This window comes from Artemia sp. Qi Xiang Cuo, chromosome 7 (genome assembly GCF_049724085.1).
Source record: "Artemia sp. Qi Xiang Cuo chromosome 7, ASM4972408v1, whole genome shotgun sequence".
Classification (NCBI taxonomy): Eukaryota; Metazoa; Arthropoda; class Branchiopoda; order Anostraca; family Artemiidae; genus Artemia; species Artemia sp. Qi Xiang Cuo.
Window position 1 is genome coordinate 8,403,829 of NC_142800.1, and position 25,420 is coordinate 8,429,248.

General features: G+C 34.7%; 1 protein-coding gene across 2 annotated transcripts in view; it reads left to right on the top strand.

Moving 5' to 3' along the window:
* The window catches only part of LOC148949912 (cartilage oligomeric matrix protein-like), a 334,413-nt gene that overhangs the window by 151,638 nt on the left and 157,355 nt on the right, over window positions 1–25,420 (top strand). For both annotated transcript variants that reach the window (XM_089091996.1, XM_089091995.1), the window contains exon 7: window positions 420–597. In XM_089091996.1, coding sequence (XP_088948122.1) covers window positions 420–597 — 178 coding nt within the window. The remainder of the gene's footprint in view (window positions 1–419; window positions 598–25,420) is intronic.

Here is a 25,420-nt window from a genome sequence, read left to right on the forward strand (position 1 = left end):
ATTTTGGGAATGGAAAACTAAAATAAAATTTATAAAGGTCATTAAAATCTTAGGTAAAAACCCTGTACCTGCATCTAAATAACGCGTGGTTTTATTCATTTTTTTTTTAGAAAGGAGTGAAACAGCAAGGAGATTATATATCAACTATTCACTCTATTAACCATTAATAAACTAGTCAACTATTCATTTAGGTATAAACACTTTAACTTTTTCTTCTATCAAGAAGAAGGGTGTTTTAAGGATATAATTCATTTAATTATATAATTCAATATTTCTTTTTTATGTCGCTAATTCAGGCATATCTTTATTTTTAATGTAAATTTTGTATTATTAACCTTTATTGTAAGTTAAACAAAATTTTAAAAATCATATCTATGCATTCTTCTTTGGTTCTTAAGTGATTTTATATTTTAATCTAGAAATTCTGAACCCTTTGGATAATTGCCCCAAGACATCAAATTTTGACCAAATCGATTTCGACGGAGATGGCCTAGGTGATGCCTGTGATAATTGTCCCAAAATTCATAATCCTTCTCAGCTTGATACAGACAATGATTTTGTCGGTGATGCTTGTGACGATAACATTGATGAAGATATGTAGGTATTAATCCGACTTAGTCATATGCCTCTTGTACGCTATGAAATAAAAAAACATATTTTTTCAAATGGAAGTAAGGAGCAATATTAAAACTTAAAATGAACCGCAATTATTATGTATACAAGGGGGGTTACCGCTCCTCAACACCTCGCTCTTCATGCTAAAGTTTTCGGCGTTAATAAAAAGCTACTTATTATTCTGATTAAACCACCCTTGTGTTTCAAGAGTAGTTTTTAAAGAATTGGGACACAAATTAAACTTTAGCGTACAGAGTGAGGTGCTGAGGAGGGGGCAACCGTCCTCACATGCGTAATAATTTCTATCCATTTTAAGTTTTAATATTGCTCCTCACTTTCAGTTAAATAAACTTGTTTTTTTTAATTTAATTTCTAATCGTTTTTCTAAGTAACACCAGGAAATCTGGCTCCACTTCATGGAGAAATCCCCTCTCCATGGAAACATTTTCTGAAAACTACAATCCTAGTGAAAATTAACCATGACAATTGCACTTAACACCTCCACGCGTAAAATTGAGTCAGTAAAGAGAAAGCAAGACATAAAGAAATCCTGTACAGGAGTTTTGGCAAATTCCCCCAATATACAATTTCCCCTAAAAATTTCACCTCCTGGAAAACTCCCTCTCCAAGGGAAATTATCTCCTTGCAAAGTCCCCCGAGTGAAAAAATTCGTCCTCTTCTCAACACCCGGAAAATATATGCATACGTCCCAATAACAAATACTATATATATAAACAATTGGCAAATTTTATAACTTAAAGACCTTTCCCCAAGGGCTGTGGGGGGGGGGGGGTCATGTTATCTCCAAGGACATAGTTATTGGACCTTTCAACTATGGTGAAGAAAATAGTAATCTCAGAATTTTGATCGGACGATTTTGGGAAAAAGTGTTGTGGGAAGAGGCCCAGAGGCCCTCAATTTTTTTTTTTTTACCTCTTAAAAAGAACACTTTCTATTACCATTTAATCGACTCCTCTACCAATGCTCTGACCCCAGGGGTTTATAAGATCACCCTTAGGGGAAAAAAACAACACTCATCCGTGATATTTCTTCTGGCAAAAAGTGTAAAATTCAACATTTCAAAGATAAGAACTTAAATCCTTTATTGTAGGGTTCTCTGATACACTAAATCTGATAGTGTGATTTTCATCAAGATTCTATGAGTTTTAAGGGGTCTTTCCCATTTTTTCCACAATAAGGCAAATTTTCTCAGGCACGTAAAATCTGATTGATAAGATATATATACATATATATATATATATATATATATATATATATATATATATATATATATATTTATATATATATATATATATATATATATATATATATATATATATATATATATATATATATATATATATATATATATATATATTTATATATATATACACATATATATATATATTTAAAATACGAATAAAAATCCAATTCTTTTAATATAGGCCTACCTATTTTTACAAAAATCTGTATTTTAGAGCTTTGATTATTATTAAGCCGCGTCGCTCTTTACTTAGAGTTTGTTAACACAAACTGTTTGATATGGTTTGGTTTCTCATATTTCCTTTTTTAACTCATGAGCAACATGGTGTTTTTTAACAATACTGTCCAAAATTGGAAAAAAAACGACAATTTTCTTAGGAAGTTCCACCAAAAGTCGGCCACTTTGTGAAGTTGCTGTGAATATCATAAGCCTGAAGATGTTTGAAGGCAGATAGTTTTTTTATTTGCCTCAAAAAGTGGAACTTTGCCAAAGCTTACACCCTCTAAGCCTAAATAGACACCCATACAAATAGAATCGAACGTATGTCTGTCTGTGTCTCCTGTATGTTTTACTACATTGTTTATCCGATCATTAAAACATTTTAATAAGTTGTTTATAACACTCCTGCTCATGTGCTTGGTGAATTTTTCCCGAAGTCACCCAATCAAAATTTTGAGATAGCCATTTTGTTCGGCATAGTTGAAAATCTAATTAATATGTCTTTGAGGATGACTTGATCCCCAAAAGTTCACAGGGGAAGGGCTGCAAGTTATAAACTTTGCCAATTGTTTACACATAGTATTGGTTATTGGGAAGCATACAGTTGTTTTCAGGAAGATTTTTTTCTAGTGGGGGTCGGGGTTAGAGTAGGGGTTACGGGGAAGGATCTTTTCATGAGGATATTTCCTTGGGGGAAGGAACATTCCCATGTCAGATTTTGCAGCATTATTTAAAAAAAATAATCAGAAATTAAATAAAAAACAAGTTTTTTTCGATTGAAAGTAAGGAGCAACAATAAAACTTAAAACGAACGGAAATTATTAAGTATATGAGAGAGGGTTCGCCCCCTAGTCAATACCTCGCTCTTTACGCTAAAGTTTTTTATTACTTTCAAAAGAGCTATCTATTCTAATTAACCGGCCTTTGTGATTCGGGGTTTGTGAATCAAACAATATTCGGACTTTAGCATAAAGAGCGGGGTATTGACTAGGGAGCGAACTCCCTAATATAAGTAATAAAAACATACGAATAGAGAAATTCGTTACGTAAGTTCATTCGTAAGTTACGTCAGAAGAAAATTTAGAGAAAGTCAGTTAGCCAAAAAAAGAAAAATTAATATGCGAATTTCGTTTCAATTATTGATGTACGGGGAGCCAAAATCAAAGCTGCATAAATTCAAAACCGTTCAGAAATTAACTAAAAAAACAATTTTTTTTGACTGAAAGTAAGGAGCGACATTAAAACTTAAAACGAACAGAAATTGTTCTGTATATGAAAGGGCCTGTCCCCTCCTCAACGCCTCGCTCTTTACGCTTAAGTTTGACTCTGTCTCACAACATCAATTTTTAAAAAAAAAAAAAAACTGCAGCGTAAAGAGCGAGGCATTGAGGAGGGGATAGCCCATTTCATATACAGAATAATTTCTGTTCATTTTAAGTTTTAATGTCGCTCCTTACTTTCAGTTACAAAAAAACTTGTTTTTTTAGTTAATTAAAGTAAGGACTGACGCGGCTCAATAGTAACCGAAACTCTAAAAACAGAATTTTGATACCAATAGATACAGCAAAAGAATAGGGTTTTCCTGATTTCAAATATATAAGTTTCATCAAGTTTAGCCCTATTCATCAAAAGTTACCCGCCTAAGAAAATTGTCCTGATTTTCAAAAAGGGGAAACACCTTCTAAAAGTTATAGAACTTTAACGAAAATGATACCATCAGTTTCAGCGTATCAGAGAACCGTACAATAGAAGTTTCAAGCTCCTGTCTGTAAAAATGTGGAATTATGTATTTTTTTGCCAGAAGAAAGATCACGGTTTTGTGTTTTTTTTTCTAGGGGTTATCGTTTTGACCCAGTTGTCCTAAAATATCGTAGGAGGGATCATTCGAGCGAAAATTAAAAGTTCTAGTTCCCTTTTTAAGTGACCAAAAATGTGAGGGCAAATAGGCCCCCTCCCACGCTCATTTTTTCCGAAAGTCACCCAATCCAAATTTGAAGATAAACATTTTGTTCAAAATGGTCGAAAATATGATAACCATATATTTTTTTTATAGCTCAATCCGCCAAGGTCCCCGGGGGGAGGGCTAAAAGCTATGAACTTTACTCAATATTTATATTTAGTATTGGTTATTGGGAAGTATACAGACATTTTCAGGGGATTTTTTTCAGGTAGTGGAGGGGTGGGGGGGGGGGCCGGTGGTTATGTGGGAGGATCTTTCCATGGAGGAAGTTTTCATGGGGGTAGGGACATTGCTATGAAGGGAGTGCCGGATTATCCAGCATTATTTAAAAAAGATCGGAAATTAAATAAAAACAACAACAAGTTTTTCCATTGAAATCAAGGAGCAACATAAAAACTTAAAACGAACAGAAAGTATGACCTAGATGATTGGGTTCGCCCCCTAGTCAATACCTTGCTCTTTAAGCCAAAGATTTTTTAGTATTTTCATAACAGGTATTTATTCTAATTAAAGACCTTTGTGATTAAGAGGTCATTTTTTAAGAATTGCAAATTTAGCGTAAAGAGTGAGGTATTGACTAGGGTTTGAACACCCTAATATACGTATTAAAAATATATGAACAATGAAGTTCGTTAACCGTTTTATTTTGTATCAACTATGTGACTCTTTAGGTGTGCGTGCGGCACTGTGGAGAAATCACATTATAAAAATAATTAGCAGTAAGTTCACCGCAGTAGGGATGGGTTATTACATCCGAGGCTTACATAATTTATGCATGTTTTTATGGTGTTTCTCACTGTGGATGTTTTTTCATGTTTTATCTTACTGTTGATGTTTTTCATGGTTTCGTTCTGTTTGATGGTTAAGATACAGAGGGGAATGCATATGGCTTCATTTAGGGGAAGAAATGAAGCATTTAGTTTGCAGTGGATATGCGATATGTAATTTATAATTCTTTAGGTCTGAGAGATAAATAATAATATTCTATCGAAGCCATAATAATGTTACTAGGAGCACCTTAGATATATTTTCGGAAATTCAAACGAGATCAAGACAGATTGAATATATTTTACGTGGGAAATGGTTTCTTGGGAATTTCAAATGTGACAGCGCAGAGATCCCGAAACAAAGGAACACGCAGGAATTATTTTTAGGGGGTTATTTGGGCGAAAACAAATTAATCGGCATTTTAGGGATTATTTGGGCGAAACAGTTTGAGACATTTAGAGGATGATTTCGGGTGAAACTCTGTGGTCGTTATAATACACAAGCTCCATTTGAACAGCGTTGTAAGGTCCCCTACCCCAACCCCAAAGTGACCCCTCCCCCGGGCCCCCAAAAGGGGCCCCATCCCCCGGGTTCCCCCGGCCCCCCATTTTTAAATACTTTTTTAGGTGCACTTGAGACACAAAAGGGCCCCCCTCCCTCATCGACCCAACTTTTTGCCCCCCCCCCTCGAATATATCTTTTCAGAACAAGTTCTTTACGTAATGTCCTTCCTAAACTTATTTTATAAGTTGAAGTACTCATCTTTTTCACTCCCAACAATACTTTACGACTTTTTTGCATACTCCAACATCAAGCAATACTTTTGAAAAGCATTTATTATGTGTTTTCAGAACAATTTCTTTACGTAATGTCCCTCCTAAACTTATTTTATAACTTGAAGTACTCATCCTTATCACCCACAACTTTACATTATGGCTTTTTGAATACCCCACCAAGCAATACTTTTCAAACGGCTTTATTATTTTATTTCAGAACAAGTTCTTTATGTAATGTCCCTCCTAAACCTATTTTACAGGTTGAAGTACTCATCCTTTTCCACCCACAACTTTACCTTATGACTTTTTGAATAACCCAACACCAAGCAATACTTTTTAAAAGGCTTTTTTATATTTTTTCAGAACAAGTTCTTTTCTTAACGTTTACGTTAGGAGTCAATTTGATCGGCCCCATCCAAATTATTCCGCTATGGTGGTGCTTTTTGCAGCTCTACCATTTCCTATACGTTTCAATTGGCGTGGTTTATTGGTTAAAAGTAAAATATAGGGCGGACCAAAGCCAACCAATGTAATTCATTCTTCTTAAGCATCTTGGTTTTGACAACTACGGTATACCGACATTTTACTGCGATGTATTGAGCCGACGGCTTTCTGACAATATTTTGAAATGAGCTTTAAGAAAGAAAGAAATAACGGCTGAGGAGTTTTTGGCACCTGGTATTTTTTTTCAGGTTTACCTGTAAATCTGAAAGGCTTGTTTTATTGTCAAATTACCAGTTTTGTTTTTCCTTCAAGGATACTTGCATAATATAGTTCACTCGGGTTAGCTAGCCATCTTTAGGGTGATCGAAAAACGTTAAAAAAAAATAATGAGAGGAAAGACGGGTTTAAACTGAATTAAGCTTCTTCCACTACTTTATTTAAATTAAACTCGTTTTTTCTCTCTTATGTTTTTTTTAAAGTCAATAATCTCTAGTTTGTTTTTCCCGTCGGTTAAGTTTGTAGCACATTGTTGACTAGCTTTTTGTGAGGTGATAGCTTTTTTATTGCAAAATAAAACAAAAGATTTGTTGTAAAATGACAGATTTCTTTTATATTCATACCAGACCGCCAGAATCTGAATATTTCTTTTAAAAAAATATACAGATGTAGAAGTACAGACCTCAAACAATGTGGTAAAGAGAGGTTGACCGCAGGTACTTCAGAGGTATATATTTTTTTTTAATTTTAAATCATTTTCGAAAAGACAAAGTCACCTTTGTACCGTAAAAACTGGTTTACTTCGTAAGGAGCCAAGCATAGGTTATATTAGACATTTTATGCCAGAGTCCCATCAAGGTCACGCTTGTCGACAAACAAAATTTTTATGAATGACAAATTCCCACTTGACCAATCCAAGTGGGAGGAGTTGCCGGGTTTGACCCACCCCTCCCCGAAATTTTTGTCTTACTTGTAAAAACGTACCAAAAATGTTATAAACTCATTTTTGAAGTTTTCTTGTCCCCCCCCCCCCAAAAAAAAACTCCCGCTCCCAAAAAACAATCCTGGATACGTCCTTGCGAATGATATGTGGTTTTTCTTGATTTTAGCATCAAATTCATATTTCAGAAGCAGAAGCCTAAGATGGCAAGAAACTGATTAGAAAAGATTGCAACACTTTGTCTCCAACTATTCTTGAAACTAAGTAACAATTTACTCGTTGAGAAGAGTTTTATTCATAGCTCATATCTTAGTTTTAGCACCAATAACACGAGACATATACAACAAAGCAAATGTAACATATTAGCAAGATACATATTCTTATTGTAGGCTAGTTTACCTCTTTTGGTTTCGCTAAGCATAGAAAGTAATATTGTTTTTTGGTAGATAAAAAAAATAAAGCAGATAAATATCAAACGGTTTTTTGTAATAGCTCTTTCCAGATCCACTGTTATGAAGAAGCTGGAGGCACTCAGGCAGGAGGGGGTGGTGAAAGACGCCTTAAATAGTGCATTAGAAGGTGAATTAAAAAAATTACCAAAAAAACAATTGTTTGGTTATGCTGATTCCAAAAATATGGATTTCTTTAACTTTGAAGTTAATCATCAAAATATCCCCCATGGAAAATAAGGCTTTCGAAATTTGAAAATTTTATTTGAGTTTTTTTTCTGTAGGGGGATGGAAATTTGGTACTTTGTATTATGCGCCACTCACTCAAGTTTGCGCTGTGTAAAATTCGAGAACACACCGGTTTTTGGTTAGTTTCTTCGTTACTTTAGAAATAAATTTGCGCTATAGATTTGCACATTAGGGGGGGGGGGGATAAGCTTAACTGTTCTGCATGCAAAATGTGTTTCTTACACTTATTCTGCATATTAGATAGAGAGACAAATAAGTGTATTTTAAAGCCAAATAGACGGCCATGAACACAGTAAAATAACATAAATGAATATAGTGAATGGGGGCGGGGGTGTTTAACCCCCCGAAAAATGCCTCCCTCCACGAAACCCCCCCTCCTTTAAAAAGTAATCCCCGCGGAAAATATCCCCTCCTTGGAAAATACCCCTGTGGAAAATAAGGTTTCTAAATTTGAAACTTTTATTTGAGTTTTTTTTGTTTTGTTGAAAAGTGCTAAGGAATAGGAAAACGAGGATTTTTGATGTTTTTTTCTATAGGTTAATGGTCATTTCTATTTTTCATTAAATAAAAAACTGTATTTTTCCAACCGAAAGTAAGGAGCCGTATAAAAACATAAAAGAAACAGAAATTATTCCAAACATGAGGGAGCCTCCTCAATTCCTCGCTCCTTACCCTAAAGTTTGACTTCTTACCAAAATTCTTAAAGAGTACCTGCTGAACCCCAAGCTCCGTTGAATTGGGATAAATAAAATTTAAGACACTACAAAAATTTACCCCTTCCGTAGAAAATCCCCCCCCCCCCGCGGAAAGAGATATGAAAGGAGTTGCCCTTCTACAAGACCTTGCTCTTTACGCTCAAGTTTGGACTTTTTGTACTAATTCTTTAAGAACGATTCCTGAAACACAATGGCAGTTTAGTTGAAACAATAAGCTGAGTTTTAAAATTATATTTAAAAAAAACCGGCTCTCTCCTTGAAAAATTCCGGTAATTGTATATTATACGCCACTCACTCAAGTTTACGATGTATAATACTCGAGAAGAAACCGGTTTATTTGTTAGTTTCTTCGTTATTTTAGCAACAAATTTGGGCTATATATTTTCACATTGGGGGGGGGGGGGGGTAGGTATAGCGGATATGCATGCAAAATAAGTTAGGTAAAATTATTCTTCATATTATAAAGTAAGAATTGTTTTCTGACTTCGAACTGTTCAAATACTTTACCCCCTCCCCTTTATGTGCAAATATTTAGCCCAAATGATGTTTCTCATCTATTATGCCACTTGTCCTTGCCTTGTCTCGCACTAATCTGAAAGAAAGTAACGAAGAATGTTCTCGAGTTTTACACAGCGTAAACTTGAGTGAGTGGCGCATAATACACAAGTACCATTCCTCCCCCCTACGGAATTCTGAATTTTGGAAAGCCTTATTTTCCACGGGGCTATTTTCCGGGGGGGGGGTATTTTCCACGGGGGTAAACGCTGGCCACCAATTTAACATATATAAAAAAGTAGAACTAAGAAATCGTCACTTAATAATTGTGGTTTATTTCTATTAATCAGAGTATGATGTTTCCTTCCATTTTTACCCATATTTTGGAGTATCTGTCCGAATAACATTTTATCTAGTAATTGTATTGAAATCTTAGTGAAAAATGTTTCATCGGGTCAAGAATGTGACAATAAAGTTATAGATATTACTTCTTCTTTCGGTGGTTTGACATTACGAACTAACTGTTGATGAAAAATAAGGGGGAAAACGATACCTACAAAATTAGTTTTTCAACTATGGCTGTAACCAGTCGAGCCATTAGCTCCATTTTAACAACAGTGCTTATTACTTGGAAAAAGCGCGAATGGCAAGTCTATGAGTATATTTATTTTTTCGCAAGCTAACTTTCAAAAGTTTAGCCATAAATCGGTAAAATGAATGAATATGAAGAGAATTTTATCGTTTTTATGCTGCGTTTTAATTTGCCTACTTAGTGTGGAATGGAAATAAATGAACATAGAATAATGAAACTTACATAAACAAATGCAAATAAAATATATTACTTACTTTTTGAATTGTCCTGAGTTTCGCTTCAGCTTCTCTCCTCCGGTTTTATTTCCCATAATAAATCATACAGTCCGATACACAGAAAAGAATATTCAAATCTCCCTAGCCGAGAACTTTTTTGTCTTCTCAGATTGTAAAAAAGGTATTTCTTGACAGGTAGACAAACCGCCTACTCTAAATGCATTTCAAACAGCCTTCCGAAAGGATCCGTCCACATTCTTTGAATGAGTAATTTTTGTATTTTCTTGCAAGTTTACGTTATGTTCTACAGAAACGTCTAAGTAATATAACAAATCTGGCACGGTGATTGCATAGATCTGAAGCTAATGAACAATATGATACAGATACGTTGTCTATTCGGTCACAATAGTAGCTTCAGATTAGTCGCAAAATCCTCTGTTTTTAAAAAGTATTTTACTGTCTAAAATAAAATTTGAATCATATTTCAAAATATAATTCGGTGAATTCATAGATCAAAGTCTCAGCTATCGAATAATGCCAAAATTGTCATCTTTAGTCTAAAATTGAAGACAGTACGTGGTTTATTTAAAAACGGTCAAAAATATGCATAGTGAGCATAAACCTTAATATCCCTCTTAAAAACATTTTGAAAGTTGAATTACTCATCCTTTTCACACACAACTTTACTTTATGGGTTTTGCATACCCTAACACCGAGCAATACTTTTCAGAGGCTTTTTTGTATTTTTTCAGAACAAGTTCTTTACGTAATGTCCCTCCTAAACCAATTTTGCAACTTGAAGTCCTCATGCTTTTCACACACAACTTTACTTTACAGCTTTTTGAAGACCCCAGCACCAAGCAATACTTTTTTAAAGACCTTATTATATCTTTTCAGAACAAGTTCTTTTCTTAATGTCCCTCCTAAACCAATTTTACAAGTTGAAGTACTCATCCTTTTTCACCCGCAACTTTACCTTACAGATTTTTGAACACCCCAACACCAAGCAATACTTTTCAAAAGGCTTTTTTATATTTTTTCAGAACAAATTCTTTACGTAATGTCCCTCCTAAACCAATTTTACAACTTGAAGTACTCGCCCTTTTCACCCACAACTTTACTTTATGGCTTTTTGAATACCCCACCAAGCAATACTTTTCAAAAGGCTTTATTATATTATTTCAGAACAAGTTCTTTTCTTAATGTCCCTCCTAACTCTGGTCTTCAACCAGAGTTCAACCTGTTAAAACCTATTTGGTTTATGCCTTTCTGCATTAAATTCAGTTAATTCAGTGACATAGTTGATTAACTGTAACCTTACTTCCGGATTTTCCCACCAGCCATCAGGTGAATTGAACTTTTTTAACCCTTTATATTAACCAACCAAATAACTAAAGGACAACCAATTCAGTGACAAAGTTGACTAACTGTGACCTTAATTCCGGATTTTGTCACCAGCCATCAGGTGAATTGAATTTTTTTAACCCTTTTGATTAATCAACCAAATGACTAAAGGACAACCAAAGGACTTTAAGAGAGTGTATCCTGAGTGTAGATTAAGGGCAACAGTCAATTGCCTGGTATGTTGTACATGCAACTCTTCCATTCATGAGCAATGTGCGGGGATAGAACGTCCCAGTGGAATAAGAACTGGTTATGTTTGGATTGTTCCTCGAAACAAAACATCACCAAAAATCAAGAATGTACCACCTCTAAATCTTCAACAGGCAATGACACCCCGCGAAGCCGATTGTCAGGAATAAATTCTTCAAAAACTAGCGATACCCTTCGACGCCAATTGTCAGAAATAAATTCTTCCTTAATAGAAATTTTAGATGATATCAGGTCGTCCCCCCGTGCCCCGACTTGCCAAAGGGATGGTAAAGCTTTCATTGCAGCCCATAGCGAGTGTCAGACTACTCCCTTACCAGTATTAACCAGTTTTGCCAGTTGCAAGACTGATTTTCTGCTAGAAACTAAAGATGCCAGTACCCAGACGGATTTTGAATATAGTTGTGAGCCTTCTAATGATGCCTCCTGCCAGACTGAAAATTTTCCTTGTGGCAACTGTGATTCCAGCCCCCTAAGTGACCCTACCCTCCCCTCCCTTTTTTGTGCTAAAAAAAAACTCGAGTTCGTTACCAACGAAATTTCTACTTCATTGATCTTAGGGAGAATATAATTAAGAACAAACTTAAGTCTGTGAATACGAATAAAAAGAAACCCACCAATTTGAAACCAACTGCAATTCAATCCAAAAACAACAACTCCCAACACATGAATATTAATGAAGCAAGTGTCAACTCAAATATGAATTTAATTGTTCACCTAGTTCCAGAGGTCAGTGACAGCTTAAATGAGAACTCAATCAATATTCCAGATCCAGAGGTCAGTGACAATTTAAGTGTGAACTCAGCCAATATTCCAGTTCCAGGGGTCAGTGACAACTTGAGTATTATTAGTAAATTGGTTCCTGAAGCCAAATCAGGGAAGAATTCTATTGCCTGCCGTTTTCACTTGGCCAACAAGTGTATAAAAAAGAGTGATTTTACCTTTGTTCACCCTTGTATGTCTTTTTTAACTACTGGTCACTGTAACGACAATTATTGCTCCCTTTCCCATTCCAAACCCTGCCATAAATTTCTAAGTGGCCTTTGTTTTGAAAATAAGTGAACGTTATTACATTTGAAAAACAGGGATTCCCGTGCTATAGTCAGGCGTAATAAAATTTGCAATAGTTACAAGTTCTCAATCAACCCAAAAGCGGAGCCCCCTTCATTCAATTAATAAAATTAGCTCACCAGCGCATACTATTCCTTTTTTATTCCAAATCCACCCTGCTCACTCAAAAAACTTCCACCTTTACCACCCAGAAAAAAAATATTCCCAGCAAAATCCCTTCCCTCTTAACACTCCAGTTAACCCCTCCCAAGTTAAACCCCCTGAAAATACCACCGTCTTATTTCCCTCCCTTATTTTCCCGCCTCCGACCCATGCGTTTAATCCCTCGTTCCCACCCTACCAGGGTGACTCAGGTCTGAGACCTTTTGCATTTAATAATTGTCTTGTATTAAATCCTAATTGTTTGCACTTCCCGACAACTGAAAACAAGTCGCACCTTCCTCATCATGCTTCGGCTGTATCCTCGCCCTCCCCTCCACCTCCAAATCCCCAAGGTAAATCCTTCTATTAACCTACTTCTCCGCAGGATCATAATATTAAATTGAAACCCCACCCAGGAAATTCTCAAACACACCAAGTATCCCTGTCGAAATTCCCCAATCGGTTTGTTTTTCCCAAACTTTTAGTTATTAATGCCGAAAGTCTTAATTTTGAAAAGCTTACTGAACTCGAGGTGCTTTCAGAATCAAATCTAATCGATATTATAGCTATTACGGAAGTACAGTCCCACGACGCAGGGTCTCTGCGCCTGACAAATCATTCAGAGTTTATTAAACTCCGTCCTTTAGACCACCCACTTGGAAAAAAAAGGTGGCGGTGTTTTGTTCTTTACTAAGAGTAACCTTTACCCAAAGGTTATTCGAGTCCCTAGTTTATCCGAGTACGATGAAATCCTCTGGCTAAGTATTAGACCGAAAGTTCTCCCTCGTCCATTTAATATTATTGCAATAGCCGTTTTCTATTACTCCCCAAATCAAAATATCGAGTCAAAACGTAAATTCATCCAGCAATTGCAGACAAGTGCTGATTTTGTTATTTATAAATACCCCAATGCTGGTCTTTTTTTTTATTTGGCAATGCAAACGACCTTAAAATGGATTCATTTTGCTCCACACTTAAAGTTAAACAGATTGTTAAAATACCAACGACTTGGGGAAATACCCCTCTTGATGTTATTTTAACTAATATGTATAATTTTTACAACCCTCCCTCACCTCTGCCTCCATTAGGTGGGAGTTATCATCTTTCGATTCTTTTATCCCCCTCCTCAAATTTTAATCATTCTTTCTCAATAACTTATGGCAGTTATCGCCCTCTTCAAAATTCTGGTCTTCTTTCTTTTGGTATGTGGCTGAATACTGAAGATTGGTCCGATGTTTTTAGTTTAAAAATTATTGATGAGAAAATGGCTTTGTTCCACAAAAAGGTAATTGACAAATATCAAATTTGCTTCACGGAAAAAAAATTTAAAAATTGCTCCAGTGACAAACCCTTTATTAACCAAACTATAAAAACACTAATTAGAACCAAATTGAAGCTTTTCAAAAATGGTAAACCAGATGAAGCCAATAAACTATGAAAATACATTAAAAGAAAAATTCGCAAATTGGCACGATCGTACTACAAAAATAAGGTCGAAGTATTGTTTACTAATAAACCAAAAAACTGGTATACTGAGGTTAAAAAGCTGTGTGGCAGGAGGCTTGAACAGCTTAACTTCAATCTACCCAAGTCCCCTGATATTACTGCCAATAATCTCAATAAATTCCTCGCTTCCATTATCCAGAGTCTTCTACCACTGTCCGACCAATTACCATCAGGAGCCCTTTCCCCTTCTTTACCCACTGTTTCTCCGTCTGAGATAGAAAGAAGAATTCAAAAACTAAGAAAGACAAGTATTTGTCCTTTGGATATCCCCTTTTCTCTTATCAGTGCCTTTGGTGATTTCTTGTCTAAGCCCTTGTCTTTCATGTTTAACAAAATTACCGAGTCTGGGCAAATTCCTACAATTTGGAAACAGGGTTTCATAACCTCTCTGAAAAAGAAAAACGGAAAGCCTGGTTTTGAAGGCGTCCGGCCTATTACTCTTACTCCTATTTTCTCGAAACTTTATGAAGGTTTTCTTGCAGATTGGTTAAAGGAAAAAATCTTACCTCTTACTGACTTGAAGCAATTGGGGAACCTAAAATCAACCTCTACTTCCTATTACCTCGTTTCTCTTATTGACCACATTAGGAAAATTCTTGAAACGCCTAATTCCTGACTAAATTTAATTTCCATTAACCTTCAGAAAGCATTTGACCTTGTTAACCACAATATTTTACTTCAGAAACTTGTCAACGAGTTCAATATTGATCCCTTATTGGTGAAATTAGTTGCCTCCTTCTTAACAAATAGATTGTAAGTTGTCAAATACTAAAATCATTATTCAAATCCTCTCCCTGTCCACAACGGCATACTCCAAGGTACTCTCCTAGGTCCCCTCCTTTTTTCAGTAATGATCAATAGCCTCGCAAAGGAATTTCCTGACCGATGGAAATTTGTTGATGACCTAACGGTTGTTGAAACTTGCTTCAGAAATTTAATATGTGACCCTATGAGTATCCTCAATGAAATTGGAGACGATGCCTTAGACTCAGACATGACAGTAAACCCCTCTAAGTCCATGATAATGTCCATTTGTTTCCTCAAATCCTCGTCCTATTTTCTTAATCCTATCCCTCCTGACATTTCTGTGTCCTCATGTAAATTACTTGGCGTCAAAATTTCTTCAAATTTAAAGTGGGATATCTACGTTAATGACATCATCCATAGAGCTAATGTGTCTATCACCCTCCTTAAGCTCCTAAACAAATTCAGCGTCCCCCTTTCCCGCTCCTTAAGAATTTACACGTCTTTTTTCCGCCCGCATCTAGAATGTGCTTGTCCAGTTTGGCACCCTGGTATCTCTCGCGAAGAATCGGAAAAATTCGAATCAATTCAAAAAAGGGCCTTGCGAATAATTTTCAAAGAAGGCAAGGTGCCGTACTCTCTGCTCCTAAAAAAGCTAGTCTGAAAACCCTGGAGCAAAGGAGGGTTTCATTGTGCCTCCGTTTTGCAAAAAATGCCATAACAAACCCTCGGACGGCAAGTATTTTCCCCAAACGTCACTCCCCATCCAGATTACGGCCGCCTCGAGCTGTTTCTGAGCCCATCCCTGCTTTGTCCCTCGTTAGCTACGTTACCTCCAGATACGAAAGAACTTTTATCCCCTTAATTACAGAGAAAATGAATAAAATGCCTCAATAGTTTTTTTCCCTCTTTTTTGTTTATTAGCTGATGGTACTGCCCAGGTTCTTGCACTCTTTTGCTTGCCCCCCCCCTTTCTTGACCAGTTTTTATTGTTTTTAACTCTTTTGTTGATTTACTGTAGTTTAATTGCTTACACTTTCTTAGTATCCCTTTTAATTTAAATGCATTTATGTCTCGTTCTAAGTTTAGTTTGACCAGTTTTTAATGCATTTATGTCTCGCTCTAAGTTTATTTTGACCAATTTTTGTATTTTTTAATGTTTTAATTGACTTTTTACAGTTTTAATTATTGACTTTTAAATGATGTTCATTATGGTTTTCTCTATTTTGTTGTTGTTCTTTGCATTTTTAGTGTAACGATTTATTTGTTGTCGACTCCAAAGTCCAAATTCGGCCCTTTGTGGGCTTGTGATAGCGATTTTTATAAAATAAATATCTTATCTTATCTAAACCAATTTTACAAGTTGAAGTACTCATCCTTTTCACCCACAACTGTAATTTACAGCTTTTTGAACACCCCAACACCAAGCAATGCTATTCAAAGGCTTTTTTATATTTTTCAGAACAAGTTCTTTTCTTAATGTCCCTCCTAAGCCCATTTTACAACTTGAAGTGCTCATCCTTTTCACCCACAACTATACTTTATGGCTTTTTGAATACCCCAACACCATACAAAACATTCAAAAGGCTTTTTAGTACTTTTTCAGAACAAGTTCTTTACGCAATATCCCTCTTAAGCCCATTTGACAACTTGAAGTGCTCGTCCATTTCATCCACAACTTTGCTTTGCGACTTTTGCATGCCCTAACACCAAGTAATACTTTTCAATAGGCCTTATAATATGTTTTCAGAACTATTTCTTTTGTCAATACAATCCTATCCGTATCTGACAACCTGAAATACTCATCCTTTTCACCCACAACTTTAATTTAAAGCCTTTTCGAAACATCAACACAAGTAATACTTTTCAGAAGATTTTTGTATTTCTTTTCAGAACAAATTCGTTTTTTAATATCCCTCCTAAACCTATTTTACAAGTTGAAGTACTCATCTTTTTCACCCGCAACTTTACCTTACAGCTTTTTGTATACACCAACACCCAGCAATACTTTTCAAAAGGCTTATTTATATTTTTTCAGAACAAGCTCTTTTCTGAATGTCCCTCTTAAAACCATTTTACAAGTTGAAGTACTCATCCTTTTCAGACACATTTTTACTTTATGGCTTTTTGAATACCCCAACACCAAGCAATACTTTTCAAAGGCTTTTTTTTATATTTTTTCAGAACAAGTTCTTCACTTAATGTCCATCCTAAACCAATTTTACAACTTGAAGTACTCATCATTTTCACCCACAACTTTACTTTACAGCTTTTTGAACACCCCAACACCAAGCAATACTTTCAAAAGGATTCATTATATCTTTTCAGAACACGTTCTTTAGGTAATATCCAGAGTTTATTAAACTCCGTACTTTAGACCAACCACTTGGAAAAAAAGGTGGCGGTGTTTTGTTCTTTACTAAGAGTAACCTTTACCAAAAGGTTATTCGAGTCCCTAGTTTATCCGAGTACGATGAAATCCTCTGGCTAAGTATTAGACCAAAAGTTCTCCCTCGTCCATTTAATATTATTGCAATAGCCGCTTTTTATTACTCCCCAAATCAAAATATCGAGTCAAAACGTAAATTCATCCAGCAATTGCAGACAAGTGCTGATTTTGTTATTTCTAAATACCCCAATGCGGGTCTTTTTTTAGTTGGCGATGCAAACGACTTTAAAATGGATTCATTTTGCTCCACACTTAAAGTTAAGCAGATTGTTAAAATACCAACGACTCGGGGAAATACCCCTCTTGATGTTATTTTAACTAATATGTATAATTTTTACAACCCTCCCTCACCTCTGCCTCCATTAGGTGGGAGTTATCATCTTTCGATTCTTTTATCCCCCTCCTCCAATTTTAATCATTCTTTCTCAATAACTTATGGCAGTTATCACCCTCTTCAAAATTCTGGTCTTCTTTCTTTTGGTATGTGGCTGAATACTGAAGATTGGTCCGATGTTTATAGTTTAAAAAATTTTGATGAGAAAATGGCTTTGTTCCACAAAAAGCTAATTGACAAATATCAAATTTGCTTCCCGGAAAAAAAAATTAAAAATTGCTCCAGTGACAAACCCTTTATTAACCAAACTATAAAAACACTAATTAGAACCAAATTGAAGCTTTTCAAAAGTGGTAAAACAGATGAATCCAATAAACTAAGAAAATCAATTAAAAGAGAAGTTAGAAAATTGACACGATTGTACTACAATAATAAGGTCGAAATACTGTTTACTGATAAACCAAAAAACTGGTATTCTGAGGTTAAAAAGCTGTGTGGCAGGAGGCTTGAACAGCTTAACTTCAATCTACCCGAGTCCCCTGATATTACTGCCAATAATCTCAATAAATTCCTCGCTTCCATTGTCCAGAGTCTTCTACCACTGTCCGACCAATTACCATCAGGAGCCCTTTCCCCTTCTTTACACACTGTTTCTCCGTCTGAGATAGAAAGAAGAATTCAAAAACTAAGAAAGACAAGTATTTGTCCTTTGGATATCCCCTTTCCTCTTATCAGTGCCTTTGGTGATTTCTTGTCTAAGCCCTTGTCTTTCCTGTTTAACAAGATTACCAAGTCTGGGCAAATTCCTACAATTTGGAAACAGGGTTTCATAACCCCTCTGAAAAAGAAAAACGGAAAGCCTGGTTTTGAAGGTGTCCAGCCTATTACTCTTGCTCCAGATTTCTCGAAACTTAAAGAATGATTTCTTGCAGATTGGTTAAAGGAAAAAATGTTGCCTCTTACTGATTTGAAATAAATTAGGAACCTAAAATCCACCTCTACTTCCCACTACCTTGTTTCTCTTATTGATCACATCAGGACAATCCTTGAAAAGCATAATTTTTGGCTAAATTTAATTTCCATCGACCTTTAAAAAGCATTCTACCTTCTTAACCACAATATTTTTATTGAGAAACTTGTCAACGAATTCAATATTGATCCCTTACTGGTGAAATTAGATGACTCCTTCTTAACAAAAAGATTATATGTTGTCAAATACCAAAATCATTATTCAAATCCTCTTCCTGTTCACAATGGCATACCCCAAGGTACTCTCTTAGATCCCCTCCTTTTTTCAGTAATGATCAACAGCCTCGCAAAGGAATTTCCTGACCGATGGAAATTTGTTGATGACCTAACGGTTGTTGAAACTTGCTTCAGAAATTTAATAAGTGACCCTATGAGTATCCTCAATGAAATTGGAGACGAGGCCTTAGACTCAGACATGACAGTAAACCCCTCTAAGTCCATGATAATGCCCATTTGTTTCCTCAAATCCTCGTCCTATTTTCTTAATCCTATCCCTTCTAAGATTTTTGTGTCCTCATGTAAATTACTTGGCGTCAAAATGTCTTCAAATTTAAATTGGGATATCCACTTTAATGACATCATCCATAAAGCTAATGTGTCTATCGCCCTCCTTAAGCTCCTAAATAAATTCAGCGTCCCCCCTTCCCACTCCTTAAGAATTTACACGTCTTTTTTCCGCCCGCATCTAGAATATGCTTGTCCAGTTTGGCACCCTGGTATCTCTCGCGAAGAATCGGAAAAATTCGAATCAATTCAAAAAAGGGCCTTGCGAATAATTTTCAAAGAAGGCAAGGTGCCGTACTCTTTGCTCCTAAACAAAAGCTAGTCTGAAAACCCTGGAGCAAAGGAGGGTTTCTTTGTGCCTCCGTTTTGCAAAAAATGCCATAACAAACCCACGGACGGCAAGTATTTTCCCCAAACGTCACTCCCCATCCAGATTACGGCCGCCTCGAGCTGTTTCTGAGCCCATCCCTGCTTTGTCCCCCATTCGCTGCGTTACTTCCAGATACGAAAGAACTTTTATCCCCTTCATTACAGAGAAAATAAATAAAATGCCCCAATAGTTTTTTTCCCTCTTTTTTGTTTATTAGCTGATGGTACAGCCCATGTTCTTGCACTCTTTTGCTTGCCCCCCCCCCCCTTTCTCGACCAGTTTTTATTGTTTTTAACTCTTTTATTGATTTTCTGTAGTTTTATTGCTGACAATTTCATAGCATCCCTTTTAATTTAAATGCATTTATGTCTCGTTCTAAGTTTAGTTTGACCAGTTTTTAATTCTTTTATGTCTCGCTCTTAGTTTAGATTGACAATTTTTTTTTTTTTAAATTTTTTAATTTAATTTTTTAATTTTTAATTATTTAATTTTAAATTATGTTAATGATGGTTTTCTCTATTTCGTTGTTGTTCTTTGCATTTTTATTGTAACAATTTATTTGTTGTCGACTCCAAAGTCTGAATTCGGCCCTTTGTGGGCTTGTGTTAGCGATTTTTTTTTTAAATAAATATCTTATCTTATCTAAACCAATTTTACAAGTTGAAGTACTCATCCTTTTCACCCACAACTGTAATTTACAGCTTTCTGAACACCCCAACACCAAGCAATGCTATTCAAAGGCTTTTTTATATTTTTCAGAACAAGTTCTTTTCTTAATGTCCCTCCTAAACCCATTTTACAACTTGAAGTGCTCATCCTTTTCACCCACAACTATACTTTATGGCTTTTTGAATACCCCAACACCATACAAAACATTCAAAAGGCTTTTTTGTACTTTTTCAGAACAAGTTCTTTACGCAATATCCCTCTTAAATCAATTTTACAACTTGGAGTACTCATCCTTTTCACCCACAACTTTACTTTACGACTTTTGCATACCCCAACACCATGCAATACTTTTCAAAAGGCTTTATTATATGTTTTCAGAACAAGTTATTTTCTTAATGTCCCTCTTATACCTATTTTACAAGTTGAAGTACTTATCCTTTTCACCCACAACTTTACTTTACAGCATTTTCAACACACCAACACCAAGTAATACTTTTCAAAAGACTTTATTATATCTTTTCAGAACAAATTCTTTTCTTAATATCCCTCCTAAACCTATTTTATAAGTTGAAGTACTCATCCTTTTCACCCACAACTTTACCTAACGGCTTTTTGTATGCGCCAACACCAAGCAATACTTTTCAAAAGGCTTTTTTATATTTTTTCAGAACAAGTTCATTTCTTAATGTCCCTCTTAAACCCATTTTACAAGTTGAAGTACTCATCCTTTTCAAACACATTTTTACTTCATGGCTTTTTGAATACCCCAACACCAAGCAATACTTTTCAAAGGCTTATTTTATATTTTTTCAGAACAAGTTCTTTACGTAATGTCCCTCATAAACCAATTTAACAACTTGAAGTACTCATCATTTTCACCCACAACTTTACTTTATAGCTTTTTGAACACCCCAACACCAAGCAATACTTTCAAAAGGATTCATTATATCTTTTCAGAACACGTTCTTTAGGTAATATCCCTCCTAAACCAATTTTACATCTTGAAGTACTCTTCCTTTTCACCCACAACTTTACTTTACAGCTTTTGAAAAACCCCAACACCAAGCAATACTTTTCAAAAGGCTTTATTATATCTTTTTAGAACAAGTTCTTTACGTAATATCCCTCCTAAACCAATTTTACAACTTGAAGTACTCGTCTTTTTCACCCGCAACTTTACTTTACGACTTTTTGCATAACCCAACACCAAGCAATACTTTTCAAAAGGCTTTATTATAACTTTTCAGAACAAGTTCTTTACGTAATGTCCCTCTTAAACCAATTTCACAACTTGAATTGCTCATCCTTTTCACCCACAACTTTACTTTATGGCTTTTTGAATACCCCACCAAGCAATACTTTTCAAAAGGCTTTATTATATTATTTAAGAAAAAGTTCTTTTCTTAATCTTGCTCCTAAACCAATTTTACAAGTTGAAGTACTCACCCTTTTCACCCAAAAATTTACTTTACAACTTCTTGCACACCCCAACACCAAGCAATACTTTTCAAAGGCTTTTTTATATTTTTCAGAACAAGTTCTTTTCTTAATGTCCCTCCTAAGCCAATTTTACAACTTGAAGTACTCAACCTTTTCAACCTCAACTTTAGTTTATGGCTTTTTGAACACCACAACACCAAAACCATAGGTTAGGTTAGGTTAGCCTACGTACGCGCGTGTACGTAGACTAACCTAGCCTTACCTAAACTATGGTTTTGTTTTTAACCATAACCAAAACCATAAATACCAAACACATACGTTAGGTTAGCCTACGTAAGCGCGCGTACGTAGGCTAACCTAACTTATGGTTTTGATATTTCTGTGCAATAATGTGCAATTATGTTGTTATGTTAGTTTAGTATTGTCATCAATATATATTATCTCTCTCCTTAACACCTAGCTCTTTACGCTAAAGTTTGAATTCCTGTCCGTTCCATCATCTCGGAAATTAAAAAAATTTAGAATTAAAATGAAACTTATCTTCATGGAAAATATTCACAATCATATTATAACTTTTCCTATCTTCTATGGAAAAATTTAGAACAGAACTTAAAATTTTTTACGTCTTTGAGAAATTAAGAACTGAAGTGGAAGCTTTTTTCATTTTCATTGGTAAATTTCAGAAAGGAGCTAACTTTTTCTCTTCTTTAAGAAAATCCAGAAGAGAACTTGAATATTTTGCACTTCTTCGAGAAAACTCAGAATTAAAGTGTAGCTCCTTATCTTCATGGCGAATATTCACGATCAAAGTATAACTTTTTTCTAGCCTCTAGGAAAAATTTGGAACAGAACTTGAAGTTTTCTTCACTTCTTTGAGAAAATATAAAATTAAAGCTGAACTATTTCTCTTCTTGGAGGAAAAATAATGTCTTTGAGAAAAATCGGAAGTGAAATTATAAAAATTTAGAATTAGAGTGAAACTTCTTATCTTCATGGAAAATATACACAATGATAGTAAATTTTTCCTATGTTCCACGGAAAAATTTAGAACAGAAATTTAAATTTTTATGTCATTTGAGAAGTTAAGAACTGAAGTGGAACCTTTCTATTTCTTTAAAAAATAGAATTTATCTGTAAGTTCTTTGGTAATTCCGAATTGGGCTAACTTTTCACAATCAATGTATAACTTTTTCTATTTTCTATGAAAAATTTGGAAGAGTACTTTAAATTTTTTCATCTCTTTGAGAAAAATCAGAACTGAAGCTAAACTTTTTTATATTCTTTGGAAAGAAATAGAATTGATCTGTAACTAATTTCTTTTTTCATTGAGAAAGTTCTGAAGAGAACTTGAACTTTCTCCCACTTCTTTGAGAAAATTTAGAATTAAAGTGGAACTTTTTATCTTCATGGAAATTATTCACAACTATGGTATAACTTTTTCTATCTTCTACGGGAAAATTTAGTATATAACTTTAGTTTTGTATGTCTTTGGGGAATTAAGAACTGAAGTGGAAGCTTTTTATTTTCTCTGGAGAAATTAGAATTGAAGTGTAAGTTCTTCGATAAAATTCAGAATTGAGATAACTTTTCACGATCAGAGTATAACTTTTTCTTTCTTCTATGAAAAATTTGAAAATTTTTTATTTTCTCTGGAAAAAATAGAATTGATCTGTAATTTATTTGTTCTCAAAGATAAAATTAGAATTAAAATGGAACTTTTTATCTTCATGGAAAATATTCACAATTGTAGTATAACTTTTCCTATCTTCAACGCTAAAATTAGGAACAGAGCTTTATATATTTTTATGACTTTGGGAAAATCTCAGAAACGGAAAAGTAGAGCTCCTTATCGTCATGGTGAAATATTCACGATCAATTATAATTTTTTCTATCTTCTACAAAAAATTAAGAGGAGAACTTTAAATTTATGTCCTTGGGGAAAAATCTGAACTGAAGTGGAGCCTTGCTTGATGTTGTGGTGTGCAAAAAAGCTGTAAAGTAAAGTTTTGGATGAAAAGGATGAGTATTTCAACTTGTAAAATTGGTTTAGAATGGATATTAAGAAAAAAGTTGTTCTAAAATGATATAAAAAAGTCTTTTGAAAAGTATTGCTTGGTGTTGGGGTATTCAAAACGTCATAAAGTATAGTTGTGTGTGATAATGATGAGTACTTCATCTTGTAAAATTGGTTTAGGAGGGACATTAAGAAAGGAACTTTTTCTGAAATGATATAATAAAGCCTTTTGAAAAGTATTGCTTGATGTTGGGGTATTCAAAAAGCCGTAAGGTAAAGTCGTTGGCGAAAAGAATGAGTACTTCAACTTGTAAAACTGGTTTAGGAGGGACATTACGTTAATAGCTTGTTCTGTAATAATATAATAAAGCCTTTTGAATAGTATTGCTTGGTGTTGGGGTTTTCAAAAAGCCGTAAGGTAAAGTTGTGGTGGTAAGAATGAGTACTTCAACTTGTAAAATAGGTTTAGGAGGGATATTAAGAAAAGCACTTGTTCTGAAAAGATATAATAAAGTCTTTTGAAAAGTATTGCTTGGTTGTGGGGAGTTCAAAAAGCTGTGAAGTAAAGTTGTGGGTGAAAAGGATGAGTACTTTAACTTGTAAAATGGGTTTAAGAGGCATAATAAGAAAAGAACTTGTTCTGAAAAGATATAATAAAGCCTTTTGAAAAGTATTGCTGGGTGTTGGTTTGTTCAAAAAGCTGTAAAGTAAAGTTGTGTGTGAAAAGGATGAGTACTTCAACTTGTAAATTAGGTTTAGGAGAGATATTAAGAAAAGAACTTGTTCTGAAAAGATATAATAAAGCTTATGAAGAATATTGCTTGGTGTTGGGGTGTTCAAATAGCTGTACAGTAAAGTTTTGGTTGAAAAGGATGAGTACTTCAACTTATAAAACTGGCTTAGGAGGGACATTAAGAAAAGAACTTGTTTTGAAATAATATAATAAAGCCTTTCGAAAAGTATTGCTTGGTGTTGGGCTATGTAAAAAGTCGTAAGGTAAAGTTTGGGTGAAAAGAATGAGTACTTCAACTTGTAAAATAGGGTTAGGAGGGATATTAAGAAAAAAACTTGTTCTGAAAAGATATAATAAAGTCTTTTGAAAAGTATCTCTTGGTGTTAGGGTGTTCAAAAAGCTGTAAAGTAAAGTTGTGGGTGAAAAGGATGAGTATTTCAACTTGTAAAGTAGGTTTAGGAGGGATATTAAGAAAAGAACTTGTTCTGAAAAGATATAATAAGCCGTTTTGAAAAATATTGCTTGGTGTTGGGGTACTTAAAAGTCGTAAAGTAAAGTTGTGGGTGAAAAAGATGAGTACATCAAGTTGTAAAATGGGTTTAAGAGGGATATTAAGAAAAGAACTGGTTCTGAAGCAATATGATAAAGCCTTTTAAAAGTATTGCTTGGTGCTGTGGTATTCAAAAAGCCATAAGGTAAAGTTCTGGGTGAAAAGGATGAGTATTTCAAGTTGTAAAATTGGTTAGGAGGGATACTACGAGAAGAACTTGTTCTGAAAAACATATAAAAGCCGTTGAAAAGTCTTGTGTGGTATTAGAGTATTCGAGAAGCCTCAAAATAGAGTTTTTGGTGAAAGGAATGAGTCCTTCAGGTTTTTCAATTAGTTTAGGAGGGAAATTAAGAAAATAACTTGTTCTGAAATAATATAATGAAGCCTTTTGAAAAGCATTCCTTCGTGGGGTATTCAAAAAGCCATAAAGTAATAATTTTGGTGAAAAGGATGAGTACTTCAAGTTGTAAAATTGGTTTAGAAGGGATATTACGTAAAGAACTTGTTCTGAAAAGATATAATATAGGCTTTTGAAAAGTATTGCTTGGTGTTGGTG